At 35.4% G+C, this 19,552-nt stretch overlaps 1 protein-coding gene across 5 annotated transcripts in view; it reads right to left on the bottom strand.

The window, feature by feature from the left end:
- Positions 1-19,552, bottom strand: part of LOC138698873 (neprilysin-1-like) — a 222,694-nt gene that overhangs the window by 120,905 nt on the left and 82,237 nt on the right. For 4 of the 5 annotated variants that reach the window (XM_069825081.1, XM_069825079.1, XM_069825084.1 and 1 more), the window contains 2 exons: positions 9,147-9,230; positions 676-875 (listed from right to left, as the gene is read on the bottom strand). In XM_069825081.1, coding sequence (XP_069681182.1) covers positions 676-875; positions 9,147-9,230 — 284 coding nt within the window. Of the gene's footprint in view, positions 1-675; positions 876-9,146; positions 9,231-19,552 lie in introns of those variants that run through there. The other variant, XM_069825101.1, reaches the window with a different exon arrangement.

Below are 19,552 nucleotides of genomic sequence, written 5' to 3'. Positions count from 1 at the left end.
GATTAGTCTACGTTATCAATTTAATTTGTGCGAATGGAAATGAATTAATAAAAATAAATACGTTATGTATGTATACAAACATATCTATTCTTTCTGAGATAACTTACCTCTCATTTTAAAAGACTTAATTAAATATACTGTGACTTAGCGACTACTGTTTGATTGTTCATTATATATTCTTAATATTTAGAGACACAGGGTACCGGGTATCTACCTGGTTTAAGCAAAAAGGAAAAATATTGTTTAAACCAAATACATGCTTTTTCGTTTTTATAAGAAACAAGGTTTTCTCGAACCCTGATTCCTACATATATGTATTTATACATACAGTATATAAAACTAAGGGTAGGAGGCCTTTGCCCTTCATGGGACACATTGGGCTATTTCATTTCATTTCAGTTCATTTCATATAAAACTGGTTATGCTCCTTACAATATCTGGACACGTCACTGAAAATAGGGTAATGAGCGTGCCCTACTACTATGCATCCTTATTACAACTGAACAACTCATAAAAACGGAATAAGATAAGTATGCTGTACTGCATATGATAAACTAATTTTTTTCGTAATCTTATATTTATTTCAGGATTATATGAGATATTAACAATAATCTTTCTTTCAGCAATATTGCAAGGTATTTTAATTCATTTCAACATTGTGATGCAGTCACTTACATGAATAATATTGAGTGACTTGTTGGAAGGATGGGGCTTCACACTGATGTCGAAGAAGAGCGGAATCCCGTATTCTGATATCACATTAGCAACATGACTCCACGTTACACTGCCATTCCAATTGTTTGAAATGAGAGGCCAGCCACCGAGTTGTTTGATGATGTGCATGAGTGAATGAAGTCCTCGTTGTTCCCTTGTCTCTGAAATGAATATGGTTTATTCAAAAGTCAGGACAGTTTTAAAAAATCGCTCAAAATTAGTTTAAAATAATATCTATTTATGTAAAATAAATATATAACTTTGTACACAAAAAGAATGGAAATTATTCATCTAGAAGTAATTAGGAGGTCTACCAGTATAAAATTGTATTATGAATATCTCATTAAGTTGACATAGATACATATGTTTGCCAAAAGACACAGAATAGTTTACGATTTCCCCTAGGCTATACAAAGAAGAGAATGGGTAGGTACTTGTATAAACAAGGAATTTTAGGAAATATGCCATCTTTATATAAAAAAAATAACAGTATAATTAGTTCCACGTTTTGTGTTATTTGAAAACCTCTCTTTCTGTACGGCATTTAAAATTAAATCCAGTGCAATGTTCTGAATTTCCTCAGTATATGCTTGCTTCAAATTTTCATGTTTTTAGAAGAACAGAAAATAACACCAGGTCGCGGACACAAACACCATTAGTTCGAGAGTAAATTTGTAAAAGAAGACTGCAGTAACCTACACAAAATTAGCTTATACTGTATATATATACACACACACACACACACACTCATACCGTATATACACAAAATTAGCTTATATCGTATACAGGGGCGGCCTGTTCATAAGAGCTGCGGAGCTGCAGCACTCCCTGCTTTGACAGGAAAATAAAAATAATATTTATTTTAATTTGTAGAAGAATTGTTACAGATTTTATTGGTAAACTGCTTTATATTTCATCTGGCCGGGAATATGTACTATTAGCTTATGCATAATCTTTTTCCGCGTCGACTGTACTGGAATTGATACTGCATTCAAAGTCGTCCTGGGATCTGCAGGGTGGGACAGCTCATAGTGAGTGTTTCTTGCTTGGTCAGGGGGAAGAGAGGTGAAGGGAAGCAGAGGGAAACAGCCGCTGTTTAAAAGCCATATTTCGCTGCAGTGGCTTGCAGAGCCAGGCCACAAGGGAAGATCTTTCCTCACCTCCCACCCCGCTATTTTAATGCTACATCAAATGGATTCTCTATTCCCTTGAAACTTAATGACAAAATTTTTATTTTCTCTTCACATACTTATTGTTGTAGAATTTTATCGAGTTAATATAACGAAATTAATATTCTCTTTTGCCTTATTATTACGTACCGGTATATATCCAGCCTCCAGCAGAACCTAATAGGATTTGCCTTAACTCAAAAAGATTGCACGAGTAGAATCCTTTTGATATAGCACGTAAAACACGAAAGAGACTTCTTTTCCAGTTTTAGAAAATTGTTGATCATCAGTATGTCTGAGTGTTGCTTTGGTGTGACGTCTTAGTACCGTAACTTAACCAGTGCAAATGTGCAAACATGAGTATGTGTGTGTGTGTGTGTGAATTACAGAATATTAATTTTATTTTTCTCAACTTTCCCTTGCGGAAGATTGATTTAATGAAGTCTGTTACCCGACTTAAATCTTACTCAAGCTTCATCCAGCCGAAATAGTACATACCTATTTAAAGAAGTGTAACAATGAAATTTAAGCTAAGCATTTGTGGTTACGTGGATGTGAACAAAAAAAATTCTGTATTTTGTTTTCCTTGCCTTCTCTTCGGTGGTGATACTGCATGAACTAGGAGTGGTGTGACAGATTTAGGACATTTGCTCCTAAAAATTAAAAAGCACGAATCTTTGCAGTCTCACCTGAAAAATATTGTTTCATTGGTTATGTTAGGCAAAACTAATATTGCTGCGCAATTAAGTGAAGTGAACAGAACAAACTTTCAAGAAGTGAGAAAAAATCGTAAAATTATTTTAAAAAATATTAATTGTATAAAATGTGTGGCCAATATGAACTTCCCCTTAGGGGACATGATGAAAGAACGATTCGAAGAACCCTGGTGTATTTCGTGGGTTGCTACAGTTCGTGAGTAATCTAAATGAGCCTCTCAAAAATCATTTGGAACATGCCACTGTTTAAAGGTAATTCTAAAAAATGTAGAATGAACTGGTAGGTTGCATGTTGAGTGTCTGCCGATCTGAAATTCATACTGAAATCGATGGTATTAGTTTTTTTTTATAGCGAATATGGCAAATCATGCCACAGACATCTCCCAACTAAGTCAGGAAGTTTTGGTTTTTCGATATGTAGTGCATTTATTTTTGTCCTAGGGGAGAATGTTGTACCTTGGAACACTTTTTACATTTATTCCCATATCTTTCGCTGTATTCAAGATTTTACATTCAAATTTGTCTTGATTGAAGGAACACTGCATAGCCATCGATACATATGCCTGACTATATTATATTGAATACCCTAAGAAGGGAGAGTCCATTTTTTTAGAAAACGTGGCAAGTGTTCCAAGGTACAACATGGTAATGTACCTTGGAACAGTGGATATTTTGAAGGTGGGAAACTCACACTACGGAAATTTATGTTGTATTTAATAATCCACATTAAATTATCACATAAGCATATCAGAAAACAATGTTAAATGGATAAACTTCCTTAGTAGGCCTATTAATGAATGTATAAAACTAAGAAAATAAAGACAGAATTATTAACGTTAATGATCTTGAGAAGCTCACACAATAAGGCATAAAGTTCTGTTAAAGAACGTAACTTGACACAGAGAGTCATAAATTTACATTAATAACTTGAGAAGTTCATAAAACAGAACATGTACTTAAGAATTTCAAATAAAATTATGTTAAAGAACATCAGAACTTCAAAATTCACACTGTTAAACATAAAAATCAAAATTAAAATCGTGTTTCACTATTGAGTGCAGTTTAGGCTTCCTTTATTGAATATGAAATGAAATATTTATTTACAAATGTCACACACATATGTTTTCCACGCTCCTTTATCAATGCCTGCACAAAGTTCATGAGACACCCGTAGGCATTTTAAACGAAGAATCCATTGCTCTCCACACGTATCTTTGCAAAATGCTTGGTTGCAAAAAATGCAGGCTTCATCAGTGCTGTCTTCGTCATCAGTGGAGACCAAAGGCACAGGTTCATCTTCAGACGAAGAGGAAGATGGCACTCGATTCCTTTTGGCAACATTTTGCAACTTATCGATTAAGTTAGTTCTTGGAAGCTCTTTTCTCCTTCAATGACCTTACCTCTTCCTTCTCAGGAGTGTCTGTTGCAATTCGTGTCCTACCAGCTCTTCTTCCACGGGTATTCAATTTCCTGGGCATTGCCTTCGGATAAAGTTGGACTTCCTCAGGCGTTACAATCTTTTTTGAATTTTGGGATGCCTCAGGAGTCTCTGATATCGAAGTTCCACTGTTTTGTGGTTGTAGATCGAGTCCAGAGGAACTGGGAGTCGCAGCTTGCAGGTCAATTTCACGATCCGTGACATATGCACCAAGAAAATCATCCTCACAAAATACTCCACGATCTAATGGGAATATTCCTGATTTCCTGAAGCCACTAACTATGTTTGTAGTTGAAAATGCTCGAGGGAAAGCTGTTCCTAACACTTCAGCCACACAATACAAGTCAAAAGTTCTTCCTGGGTTATTGATCATCCACGCATCCACTCCTTGGTTATAATAACCCTTCAGAGGACCATAGACAGATAGATCGAGTGGCTGCAGTTTATTGGACGTGTGAGGTGGAAATGTAACCATTATAACATCAGCTGCAGAAGCCCGTTCAACAGCCTCTACAGAGAGATGGGTCTCATGATTATCTAAAATCAAGAGGACGCGCTCGTCTTTTGAACATTTCACAAATTTGATGAAATGTTCCATAAACTTCAGGAACATTTCATCATTAGACCATCCTGATGAAACTGCTGCCCCAATTGTTCCAGGTGGAGCACCAAACAACATTCTTTCTTTAAAGAATACCCTTGGGAATATCAGCATGGGTGGAATGTGATTATCAATAGCATTAACTGCTGCTATCATGGTTACCAGATTTCCTCTTTCTCCAGAAGTGCAACTTCCAATCTGTTTAACACCTTTTGGAGCAACAATCTTAGCAGGAGTCTGGACAGTTGATAGACCTGTCTCGTCTACATTCCAAACTCTTTGTGCGGGAATAGGACCATAGCGACTATGCATTTTCAAGATTTTTAAAAAACGCATCAACATTGGCTTTATTAAAGCTTGTTGAACGCGATAAACTTGTTGCCTCCGGCTTTCTTATCGATAAATCACTTGCATGCCTTCGCATAAACCACCGCATTCATTCCTTCCCAGCAATTTTCTCCTCATTCCACTTTGGAGGATATTCTTTTCCGTTTGCAACTGCGAATTTGTATGCAAGTTCTTTAACCCCTTTCTTAGACAAACCGTAATTCATTTTTGCAACGTTTTTAACATACTGAACGAGAAAATTCTCTTCAGAATCACTGAATATTCTCTTCACATCACAATTTACTGAATAAGTAAACTTATCGTTTCCAGATTGTTCAAAAGCAGCCAGGTGTCTTGACAATGTAGCAAGTTTGACATTGTACACTTTACATGCTTCCCTAATATAAATTCATTTGCCTGGTGGGGCAGTGACCGCTTCTACGGCTTTTTTCATTAATTCCGTGTCGACAGGCTTTCTCTTTACCCCTAATTTACTACGAGGCATCTTTACCTGAAACAGAAATAAGTAAGCGTTAATATGTTGTACCTTGGAACGTGTTCCATGGTACAACACCTACTTCTGTTTCAAGGTACAAGACCATGCACTGCAAAGATAAAATGCTTTCATTGTTCATAGATTATGACTAATGTTTAAACAATATAGTGTATTTTACTCACCATGAAGTGCAGAATCGACTGGTAGTTAAGTTTCACTGATTCAGCTTTCGAACAATATATAAAACACTTAAATACGAAACTCAAATTATTTACAAAAGAGAGATAAAATTTAACGGCTTGTCTCACGTGAACAGCAACGCTTAGGAAAGTACGGGAAACAGTTTACACTGCCCCCTGATGTACATTTTATAACATGTTTCTTGAATACGTCACTAGATAGCAGCATTGACTAGAAAATATCAAGTGTTCCAAGGTACACTATCCTCAAGGTACAACACCCTCCCCTATACTTATTAGTAATGATATCAAGAAGTATAATTTGGATATATCCAATCCACAAGTTCACTGACCGTATATATAAAACAACTGAAAACAGTCTAGCTCTCAAGAAAAATTCATGATACAGTAAAGGCTGGTTCACAATAAATCGGGAACGGAAACGACAATGAGAATAACAAGAACGAAAATAATGTTAAAATAAATGTATCTAAATGTGAGCATTCACAATAGTTAATTTCGAATGCTCACATTTAAATACATTTATTGTAACAATATTTCCGTTCTCGTTTTCGCTGTCGTTTCCATTCCCGGTTTATTGTGAACCAGCCTTAACAGATACAACAGATAGATTCTCGTGGTGTGAGTTTTCTGATGTTTGCACTGTGTCAAAAATGCAGAAGCATGAACATTTTCGGGTCTATGTGTCAGTTTCATTATCAAGGAAGAAGAGAAGGAAAATAGGTGAAACCCTAGATCATAGTATGATCTAGAGTGAAACTTCGATATTCTTCTACACCACACACAGGAGAAGAAATGTACCGGTATATACTTAAATCATTGCAAATAATCTCAGAATTTTAAAGGCATGTATCCACGAAGCAAAGCTGTCTCATGTTGCTTGCTTCGCACAATGGATACCGTACCTTGTCTCACAAAGATATCTTGCTCTGTGTGAACTGTTCATTGGTAAAGATGCCATAACCCAACCCGATGTTACTACCTCAATTGCCACGCACTAACTGGTAGCTCACATTGCTTTCCATTCTTGTCTCTCTACCAAAAGAAAACCACTGCTGCAAAAGATGGCCGCATGTGGCAGCCTCGCTACATGGATAACATACCACTCTAGAGACATGGTGTGTTCATTGCTGAAGTTACCTATAAACTTAGGCTAATAGATAACATTTTCGTATAGTAGGTCTACACAACACTCCATACTGAATAATTGCAATTTTATTTTAATAATTAAAATATGAGCATTTTGGTCTAGGAAGTACACATTTTAACGAAAAGATAATTCATTGAACATTCTTCTTAATTTCTACTGTATCAAAATACCGTAATTAAAATACGATCATTTACTGCAAGTAACATGCAATTTTGGTGCAAGGATAATTCGTTTAACATGTTTCTAAATTAGCCTTAAATACATTCTGTAACAAAATCACTCCAAACCAATGTAAATTGGGCCTATAGCATGGATTGTATACGAAGATATTTTTTTGTGTTGGCTCCATTCTGCGTCATTGTTTACGTAAATAAAAACAAATGAAAATTAGCATTTCGTCTAATTTTTCCTTCGTTAATATCCGTTTATTCACTTGAGGCTTCTTATTTTGAAATGAGCCTGTCTCGTTACGTTTTTTTACAAGTCTGTGTATTGCTGTCTTATCCAGCACAGAAGAATCAGCAAATTGGTGATGGAATTTTTGGCAGCATTTTTCTCTATGAAGATTTTTTCGCTAAAGAATTGCAAATAAAAATGATTGTTCTATACAACGTGTCTCTAAAGCCCCAATCCATTTCCATGATAATGCAGACTTTTGTTTATTTTCTTTTCACCTGCAGTTAGCGTAGTGGATGATGATTACCACATAAGAACAGGTTGCCATTGTTTGTACACGGGTACGTGAACTGTCATATGAAGACACCAGAGCCGAATTTACTCGTAAATTCCATAAACTAGCCTCAACAAGGTCACACATTCGTCTGCTTGTAAACAAATCTAAGCTTACGGGCAGTGTGTGTGATGAGGAACGTCATGGACAACCACGTATATTGGCAAACACTGTACAGCAGGTTCAAACTGCCAGTGATAGGAGTCCAAAGGCACCAATTCAACGCCTCAGTAGGGAGCTGAATGTCACTCGCAACAGTGTGGAAAATTCTGTTTCACTCTGTGAAAACGTGCTTATAACATCCAAGTTTTGCATCATCTTGAGGACGAAGATTTCGCCTGTTGTCGGGCAATGTGTTATGACATGACCTCCTGGAGGCTGTACAGAACGAGAATTTAATTACCAACATTTTATTCTCCAATGAAGCCACTTTCTATGTTTCTGAGAAAGTGCACAGACAGCCGAATATGGGCATATGAACAGCCACACGAGACATCGGAGTGGGAATGTGATACATCAAAGGTGAATGTTTGGTTGGGTATGACAAAATCAAAACTGTATGGCCTATTTTTTTTTGCCGAAAAATCAATAACAGGTAACATCTACCTCAACATGTTAGAACTGTTCTTGGAACCGCAGCTTCTACAGAATGTCATACTGGATATAGTTGTGTTCCAGAAAGACGTACTCCTCCACATTTTGCACACATTGTCCATGATCACCTGAACATAACTTTTCTAGACGGGCGGGCGGGCGGGCGGGCGGGCGGGCGGGCGGACGGACGGACGGACGGACAGACAGACAGACAGACAGACAGACAGACAGACAGACAGATAGATAGATAGATAGATAGATAGATAGATAGATAGATAGATAGATAGATAGATAGATAGATAGATAGATAGATAGATAGATAGATAGATAGATAGATAGATAGATAATCACCTCGGCTATGGGCTTCCTGTTCAGCTGACCTTACCCCCTTAGACTTTTTTGCATGGGGCTACATAAAATCAAAGGAGTACACTAGCAAGGTGAATAGTCTACCTGATTTACGGAATCATATCAGGGAAGCAGCAGGCCTTATTACGGTCTACATTTCGTTCCACTACTGAAAGCTGAAGTGTGTGTTTTGACATAAATGGCAGTCATGTAGAAAGGAAGTAGAATGAGTGTAAAACTACACAATAAGATCGACGATTTTTCGATCACTGCCTTCTTCAGTGAAATGGATAGAGACTTTAGAGATCCCTGTATTGTAGCTACTTCGTGACAGTCATGACACAACTCACACACTTGAGACTCAACATAATACTTAAAACTAAAAGAAACGGGATCTATTGCGAGGGTAAACAGAGCCATAAAACCTTAGAGTAGGACAGGCTTGCCACTGACTTGTTTCTTGTGACACAATGACATTTCGTTTCGTTCACTCTGTATACCCATTAATATGTTATCACATGCCTGAAATTATATCCTTTGTCAAGTGTCACTGAATTACACATTTGAAATCTGATAAATTGAAACTGAAGTTCTTCTTCTTGATTAACTATCAAATCTTGGTGTTAAAATAAAATAATGTTATATAAAAAGACTATTACTTACCATTATCCATGCATGCTGCATACATTGTCTTTGCTTTTTCAAGAGTCACAGGTTCCGTGGACAGCTTTGGTGATGACAATATTGCTGGATGTAAAATAAAAATTAATACCGGTAAGTTACATCAGTATATAATAATGTAGTTGAATAATATGGAAAACATATATACAAATATTTGTCTATGCATCACAGTAATGATTGTGCAGAATGGGCCTTCACTATTCCATGTGAGAAACATATTACTTGGTACATATTACTAGTCACGAAGCTCAATACATAGGGAATATGCATCCATAGATAGTTGCTAACCATTGGGATCACTTCTATCATCTCATCACAGACAATGCAAAATAGTACTGGCACAGTCTATTGTTCCTAGGACCCTCAACAACTCAAGCTTCGTGACTGTATATACTAGACTGTGACTCTATCTTAGATGACCCACATTGAGTTGGAGATGTCACTAGTTTTCAGAGAATCTAGAACAATAATAATGATGGCGACGATGATAATGATAATAAAAATAAATTAACAACATTGAAAATTAATACATGAATTTAATTTGTATTTAACACTGTAACTATACAACATTTGAACCAAAGACTGGGACACAAAGTCTTCCAAGTAGGCGTCATCATTATTATTATTATTATTATTATTATTATTATTATTATTATTATTATTATTATTATTATTATTATTATTGTCAGGTGATTTTCCAACGCTAATTATATGTTAGCACAAAATAAAATTCTATCATGTGATTATACTACAAAGTGAGCCATTGTATTGCAAACCAGTGCACTTCTGCTACCATCGAGCTTCTAGCTGGTTCTTGCCTGTGGGCATGCAATCAAGATCGCGTTAGTAAACCTGTGGTTGTCTAGTCAGATTCATTTATTAGGAACAGAGTTGTTTATTCCAGGTGTGCTTGATTTGCAGCGCAAACCCAATACAATAATGGGATACTTTAATGAGTTGTAGCCATTCTTTTATTTTAACATTTCAATACTCCCATGTCCAGACCATTTTGTATAAATGTCGCATACCTTAGAGACAAGCAATAACACACTCTGACCCTTAACGAGTGTACGCTGATATTACTTCCCTCAATACCGTTTACAGGTTGTTCTTTCATTTAAAAAATGGTAGAACATATTCAAATGCAAGTTCTTGAAAATATTAAGAAGTGCGTGTACTTCTCAGTGCAGATGAACGAACTCACAGATATTTCCAACTGTGTTCAATTCATAAACAGTCATAGGCACCAACCTCGGGAGGAAGGGGATAAGGCACTTTTTGCCCACTCAATTTATAGTCAGCGGCATCGTACCAAAAATAAAACTAATAGAGTGCCCATGCCCCTCCAATAATTCGCTCTTGTTAAAACAAAAATAATTTATTTGAAAGATGAACTTGGACATCAGCCAAAAATAAATATTTCAAATCCATAGCTGTTAATGAACATATTAATGACGCAATTCACAATGTCCCCTCCCTTTCTTTCCTTCTGCATTTGAGATCAAACATTTCGAATCAAAAGAATTGCAAAGGATACTCTTGAATTTTTTACACCATTTGCAATATTATATAATGCGAAATAAGTTTTTGTCTATGATTACCACCAAAACAAAAGCGAGAAATCACCCTGAACTTGCAAATGTTATCATTGTTTGTGTATCGAATAAGAGCCCAGATATGAGAAGCTAGTTTTGAGAAAGAGACACATTTATAGCATTATTCTTTTTTACATTATGACAATTGAAACATTTTTTATGCTCAATAATATTAATGTTTTTAAATACGGTACAAAACAAATATACATCAATAAGGGTTTTTTAAAATTAATTTTGTGAATACCCTCGCGACCTCCCACACCCTAGTTCTTTACACATTCTACCAGGGAGTCGTGATCCATATTTTAGGAACTACTGGTTTAGGGGATACCGGTATAGCATTCAAAGACAATGAACTGAGATCCAGCTATTTGGAGGTAGATTTTCGAGGTTTTGAACAAAAATGGTAAGCTGAAATTATTTTAATCACAGTGCTTTCACAGCCGTTGATTTAATAATTATTGCATGATACAAATACAAAGAGTGTTGTTTCCCCGGACAAGAATGAAACTGATGAGGGAAATCGCAACTCAAGCAACTGCATCAAGATCACAAAATGATTCAATAGAGACTTTATTTTCGTTATGTAATAATATCAAAATTTGTAACTGCTGACTACAATGGCAATAAGTAATACGTATATTCGATTTGAAACAAGAGGCCCTAATATATCAGAACCATGCTCAGAATTTTGTAACATACGCTATTCAATTAGACAATTCTACACCGTCTACGTCATATGATTTCATGGACCTTTAAAATCTGCAAACTTATACGAGTATATATTATGGGAAAAATAAATTAAATGTTTATTTCAAAGTTATGCACAGTTTCTGTCGAGCTCAGATTAGATTCCTGTATCTGTTACAAACTCTTCGACTTAAATCCTGTTCTGAGTATCCTAACACTTTCTCAAACTGAGAACAGAACACCCTAAAGTATTCTCTGAACCTCGTTTTGTATCAATAGAACATTATAGGCTCCCTCTTGTGTCCGACACTGAAACATCGGTTGCAATGGTTTATTAAAATGTAACAGCTGTAACATAAAAATAGTTGTTCAGATTGTTCTTATAACAGTAAAAGCGCGATCATATATTACCCACCATAAGGTTCTTACTATGAGCTACAGCACACAAAATGCATCTGGTTTCACGAAATAACGAATAACCTATAGATAAATGAAACGAATTAATTAATTAATAACCAGTAATATAAATTGTTAGTTTATTTAAACAATTAAGGCCCATATCAAGTTACCTCTGACTGAGATTCTGAAAAATATGTACATCTATTATTATTAATCAGGCAGTACATCTCACTTGAAAATATGTGTCAAAGAAAGAACAACAGTTTGTATACATCTGAAGTCTGACTAATGTAATATGTAGCTAATTGGCGATGTATGTAATGGAAGGTGGAAGGAATTGATTTTGTACCCCATTATTTCCTAGCTTAGTTGCCTCATGAGTGGTGTCACTTATGAATGAGGTTCCAGCCTTCTTCGGATAGTTGACTAAATAATGTCAAATTAAAAAAATGCCAGTTGTCAGTATTGTTGAATTGTTTATGTAATTTAGTTTCGTATCTGTTGAATCAGACCATGGGCAAGAAACAAAACATGCTCCAGATACGAAACTAATACGAAGTAACAAACAGTTATATCACAGTCTAGTATATACAGTTGCGAAGCTCAATACGTAGTAACTATGCATCCATAGATAGTTGCTAACCACTAGGATCGCTAATATCACCTCATTACAGACAATGCGAAATAGTACCGGTACAGTCTATTGTTCCTAGCACCCTCGCAACTCAAGCTTCGTGACTGTTTATACTAGACTGTGGTTATATTCTGTTTCCTCAATTGTTTCCTGCCAAAGAACTCACAGTATAGGAGTGATGGTAAACATTTGCTCATTACTCAGAAGATATTAATTTTAGGACCCATGTTTATAGGACTTTTATTTCTTGTTTTGATAAATAGGCCTACTACCTCCTCTCTAAATATTGGAAACCCACTTGAGCCACAGACATGGCCGACTACTGGATCCAGGTTCATCCAGGTTCAGGTATGATTCTGTTACTTTTGTTGTCTGAACTGTTACCCTCTGAATCATCTGTAGGATGGTAATTTTTTTTATTTTAGTAGGTTATTTTACGATGCTTTATCAACAGCTTAGGTTATTTAGCGTCTGAATGAGATGAAGGTGATAATGCCGGTGAAATGAGTCCGGAGTCCAACACCGAAAGTTTCCCAGCATTTGCTCATATTGGGTTGAGGGAAAACCCCGGAAAAAACCTCAACCAGGTAACTTGTCCCAACCGAGAATCGAATCCGGGCCACCTGGTTTCATGACTAGACGCTCTAACCGTTACTCCATAGGTGTGGTGGTAATTTTCGTCTGAGGAATTACTACTATATTCTATCAGCTCCCCTACATTTGGATCATTTTTCACGTCTGATTTATCCTCGGGAAAATTATGCACAATCTCCAGCAATCCTTCATTTGTGGGAGGCTGCCACACTGCGATTGCTGCCGAGACGTTGTTACTATGTAGAAATAACTGATGAAATGAATTGCTACCGACTAGCTAACACACAAATACCGATCGAAAGCATCTATTTCTTAGTAGAGTATTTAATTTAAATTGTTGGGTTTGAATTAAAAACACAAAAATCATTATAACATTCATTATCATTACCAGTATAACATTTGATTACTTTCTTGTTTTTCCCTCAGTCAATGATTGTAAATATCATGTACTAGTCATTAGATAAATAAATAAATAAATAAATAAATAAATAAATAAATAAATAAATAAATAAATAAATAAATAAATAAATAAATGAATGAATGAATGAATGAATGAATGAATGAATGAATGAATAAATGAATGAATGAATGAATGAATAAATGAATAAATAAATAAATGAATAAATAAATAAATAAATAAATAAATAAATAAATAAATAAATAAATAAATAAATAAATAAATAAATAAATAAATAAATAAATAAATAAATAAATAAATATTACAGCGGTCAGAGTGACCACTCAGCAGTTCTACATATAAAAACCAATAACTATAATACTAATTTAGCAAAAGTAAATATTGTTGTGCCGAGATAATTTACGAAATAACTTAGGAAAACACATAAACTCACAACAGTTCACGATAAAAACTGTAGCAGTATTAGCGAATTTTAAAATGGAAAGCAGTCAAAATGACCGCTCAGCAGTTCTAGTGTTAAATATAACACACATATCACACTGATCCCCTCTAGGTTTGAATATCGAAATTTTCTGCCTCCTCAAAATCTCGCAAAGTGTTTTTCTTTCCACAAAAAAATACTTGTTTTTTCGCACTACTCCTTATAAATTTCATGCATGTAACTAACAGACCTAAAATCTGAGTTTACATAGACCCTTGAACTTGTTGCCCTGCAACAGTGACTGGGTATTTTAGGGACAAAATCCAACCATGTGGTAACAGAATCTGACGTTAACGTTTTCCTCTTAATACTAGAGTTCTCTGAAACTTCTCTTTTTCTTTTCGGTAGGACAGCTTAAATACCAGTTTCTTCACAGTCTACTTCACTGGACCTATATATTTGTTGTTTTGTTCAGTTCTTTTAACCAACTATTTAAAACAATTTTCCTATGCCCGAAGGTTATAAAATTAAATTTCTGCATACTTCCACTTCTATCCTATTTTCTCTAGGTAAATAAAAGTCATATTCATACTGCGATTGGAGCCTGTCGCTATTTTTTCTTCTCCTCAGAATTAGTTGTAAGACTATCAGACCATTTATGTATTCGTTTTACCTTTCCCATGAATTTATAGACAAAAAGGTTTCATAAGTTTCTCTCGAGCATTTTCAACAACTTTATGACATGAAGCTTCTTTAAAAACTTTTTTTTTCCTTATGTGTACAAATTTGATATAGCTACCCAAGAAACTAGTTCAATTAATTAAAATGTGTCTCAGTGAAACGTACAGCAGAATCCGTAAAGGCCAATTTCTTTCTGATGCTTTTCCAATTCACTGCGGGCTAAAGCAAGGAGATGCACTATCACCTTTATTTTTTAACTTTGCTCTAGAATATGCCATTAGGAAAGTTCAGGATAACAGAGAGGGTTTGGAATTACACCGGTTACATCAGCTGCTTATTTATGCGGATGATGTGAATATGTTAGAAGAAAATCCATAAATGATAAGGGAAAACACGGGAATTTTACTTGAAGCAAGTAAAGAGATAGGTTTGAAAGTAAATTCCGAAAAGACAAAGTATGTGATTATGTCTCGTGGCCAGAACATAGTACGAAATGGAAATATAAAAATTGGAAATTTATCCTCTGAAGAGGTGGAAAAATTCAAATATCTTGGAGCAACAGTAACAAATATAAATGACATTCGGAAGGAAATTAAACGCAGAATAAATATGGGAAATGCCTGTTATTATTCGGTTGAGAAGCTTTTGTCATCCAGTCTGCTGTCAAAAAATCTGAAAGTTAGAATTTATAAAACAGTTATAGGCCTATTACCGGTTGTTCTTTAAGGTTGTGAAACTTGGACTCTCACTTTGAGAGAGAAACAGAGGTTAAGGATGTTATAAAATAAGGTGCTTAGGAAAATATTTGGGGCTAAGAGGGATGAAATTAGGAGAGTGGAGAAAGTTACACAATGCAGAACTGCAAGCATTGTATTCTTAACCTTACATAATTAAGAACATTGAATCCAGACATTTGAGATGGGCAGGACATGTAGCACGTATGGAGAAATCCAGAAATGCATATAGAGTGTTAGTTGGGAGACCAGAGGGAAAAAGACCTTTGGGGAGGCCGAGATGTGGATGGGAGGATAATATTAAAATAGATTTGAGGGAGATGGGATATGATGGTAGAAACTGAATTAATCTTGCTCAGGATAGGGACTGATGGCGACCTTATGTGAGGGCGGCAATGAACCTCTGGGTTCCCTAAAAGCTATAAGTACAGTAAGTATGTGAAAAATATATTAGTAGTAGTTTTCTTTCCACTTTCACTTAGTGTATTACGTATTACCATGTGTTTTCAAATCCCAATATTTTTTAGCATCTGAATATCATGTGTTATTTTAATATTGCACTTGTAGTTACCGATGCAAATTTTCAGAATTATAATTGTGAGTAGCGGCTGATGGTCTAAATCATCGATGAGGCCAGATGCAACTAATTTGTGTCTCTGATAGGAAATGTTTATTCATGATATTAATTATTACTGTTATTATATTATCATCATTATTATTGTATTATAATAATGTCACTCACCAAATAAGTTATGCTGTGAATTTCAGTGATTGAGTGTGATAAAGCAACACACATTATGTGTTGAAATTCCCCTTTCTCTCTTTTCTTTTTGTTTTTTTCCTTTGACAGCAACAAACAAGGCCAACAGAAAAGTTTATTTTGCACCACATTACCACATAACCATTTATGCTGCCCATACCAGGATGCAATAGAAACTTGCGTTTTAAGATTATCTGTCAGAAAAATTGTCACCGATGTCGCAGATATTTCGGTAGGTTATCTCTTTATTTAAAACTTTCTTTCTTTCAATATTATTTCTTCTCGAAAAAGGACACTCTAACAATGAATTAACTTGACTATAATTATGTGTGTGTGTTCCGCCTTTGCTTATCATACAATTAAATGAATGAATTAATAAGTCATATTAATTCATTCATTTAATTGTATGATAAGCAAAGGCGGAACACACACACATAATTATAGTCAAATTGTGATAGCTTATCGGTATATCTTCAACATGAAATTAATTAACTACATCATCATTATTTCTCACATCTGTTTCTGTTTATATTTTCCCGAAGCACATAACAACATTGGCCCAGACTCACTACTGTACTACAAAGTACAATAGTACAACACCCTCGATTAAGTTATAAACTGAGACATAAGGGGAGAGGACAGTGTGGGTCTCTGCCAGGGGCGGCTCCTCAGGGCAGGCAGGGTAGGCTAAGCCTACCCCAACACATTTGGAAAAACCTAAAAGTGGTTATTTATTAATAATAAAAGCAAATTAATAAAAATAGTATTTATTCAGTATTAAATTTATTAAGATAATTATATACTCTTGTCTAGTTTCTTAGAAATACTTCAATTAACTAAGAATGGGACTTTTTAGGGTTAGTTGGACGTTGCTTACCACTGGCAGTTCGATTTATCTGACAAGAGTACGCTGAACAGATCACGATGCGTCGGAGGGTAGGCAGTCGCAAAGTTAGCCGACCTACCGCGTTACTCCAAACCTGGCCCTGGAGTAAGCATTACAAGAGATCGCTATTCTAAATGCTTTCTTAGCGCATGCGTTCAATGCTTAAGCCAGCGCGTTTGAATTCTGCCTGCCCTAACGAGAACCCACGAGCATTATCGAACACCTACGACTTACGAAATTTCTGTTTGAAAGTTTCGCAAGTTGGAACGTAGCCTGTTACGAGTACAATACAGTTTTTAACAGTGTTTTTTAAAATGTGTGGTTTTTTAAACAGTGTTTTTTAAAATATGTGTTTTTTTAAGTGTTTTTTAAAATATGTGTTTTTTTTAAACAGTGTATTTTAGAAGATGTGATATTTTGGAAGTACATACTAACTTATATATTAATGTTTTGTATATTTGGCGATTTATAGTTAATGTACAGTGATAACAATAATATTATATTATAATGACTGATATAATAAGTGAACTCTTACGTTGTCCGTTTTCGCGTCGCAACGACATTGAAAAGAGAAGTATTTTGGACAATGGACGACCCACTCCTTCATTAAGCTCTATTGTTCATAAAGTCAGTGCTAAAGGTGCAAGAAAATTTAATCCTTCATGGTATGAAACACATAAATGGCTAACAGGAAGTGAAGTTAAAGCTAAACTGTACTGTTGGCCATGTTTGTTATTGTCATCTAAAGAAGGTACTTGGAATCGTGATGGTTAATTTGACATGAAAAATTTATCGAAAGCCATTCACAAACATGAAATTTCAAAAGATCATATCTGTAACTCAGTAAATCTAAAGAGACTTGTAAAGAATTTGAATCCAATTTCGGAAATGTTATCTGAACAACAGAGAATTGCAAGACAACAATATAACAGTAAAGTAGAAAAAAACCGACAAATTATGAGACGGCTGATTGATGTAACAGTATTGTTATGTAAGCAAGAGTTAAGTTTTCGGGGACATGATGAAAGGGAGCTCTCATTGAATCGCGGGAATTACATAGAAATTGTAACTCGTATTTTCCATTACGACGAAGATTTACGTCAGCATTGGGAGGAACTAGGAAAAACATTCACAGGACTATCGAAAACCATTCAAAATGACCTTATTGATTGCATATATGACGAAATAATGGCTAAAATAAAACATGAAATTAAGGAGGCCCCTTTCTTTTCAGTGACGTTCGATGACAACAGATATAACGGAAGTCTCTCAATGTTCAATTATTGTGAAGTATGTAGATAAGTCCGGAACGACTCAAGATCGATTTCTAGGCTTCTACAATGTTAGCACTAGCAGAACTGCCATAGAATTATGCACTTTATTAGTTGAAGTTCTCAAGGATTTTGATATTAAAGATAAATTGATTGGCCAATGCTATGATGGAGCTAGTGTTATGGCTGGTGAAATTTCAGGACTTCAGGCACTAGTGAAAGAACATGCTCCACAAGCATTGTTCACACATTGCTGTGCTCATAGGCTAAATCTTGTATTGCAAAATGGAGCAAAATGTATAAGAGATGTGCGCATTTTCTTCTCTAATCTCCAAGCTTTCCCTGCATATTTTCATAAATCACCTAAACGTACTAGTGGAGTTCTAATGCTACTAGAATTCTGAAGACGGTTTCTAGTCAAAGAGAGAACATAATCACTGTTTGCAATGACATAGAGGAAGATCCGCTTTCCAGTCCTGAATCTATGAATGGGGCTATAGGACTAAAAAAACAATCTTCAAAACATGAAATTTGTTTTTTTATTGACTATGTACGAAGATATATTTTCAATGACAGAAGTGCTCTTTGATATATTACAGAAGAAATCACTTGACATACAGTACAGTTTTTCAGCTATTCAGAGACAAATAAAGAAATTAGAAGACATGAGAAATGACTGCAAGGCCGAAGAATATTTCAACATTGTGAAGAGTACAAGTGATCTTAAAATAGCCAGAGATAGTTCTACTTCAAGTCTAGCTCATTACAGACAGCTATACTTTGAAATTTTAGATAACATTATAGTTCAGCTTCAGACTAGGTTCAGAGACATTCAGAAATTAGAATTCCTTCACTTGATAGATTCTTCACGATTTAGTGAATTCAAAAAATGTTTCCCTGCTAAAGAGTTAAATTCATTAAAATGTCATTATTCTCTTCACTTCGATTTTTCACGACTGAAAAATGAATTGGAATTCGTCTATTCGGACGATCAGTTCATGTCTCGTAGTGCAACGGACATTATCAAGATGTTTGTGGACAGTGATATACTGAGTGTATTGCCGGAAGCCTACAGACTGTTTTGCTTAGCTGCAACAATACCAGCAACAAGTTGTAGTGTTGAGAGCAGTTTCTCTTGCTTGAACAGAGTGAAGTCTTATTTAAGGATTACCATGGGACAGAGTAAAGTGACAGCCTTAGCCACAGCATCAATTGAAAGAGAGCTTCTACATTCGCTGGAAAAACAGGAGTCGTGGTATGATGACGTCATTAAGCGATATGCTTGTAAGAAGGATCGGCGCATAG

The sequence above is a fragment of the Periplaneta americana genome, chromosome 1 (genome assembly GCF_040183065.1).
Source record: "Periplaneta americana isolate PAMFEO1 chromosome 1, P.americana_PAMFEO1_priV1, whole genome shotgun sequence".
Taxonomy (NCBI): Eukaryota; Metazoa; Arthropoda; class Insecta; order Blattodea; family Blattidae; genus Periplaneta; species Periplaneta americana.
Note: the sequence above shows the minus strand (reverse complement) of the source record. Positions and strands in the feature narration are given on the sequence as shown.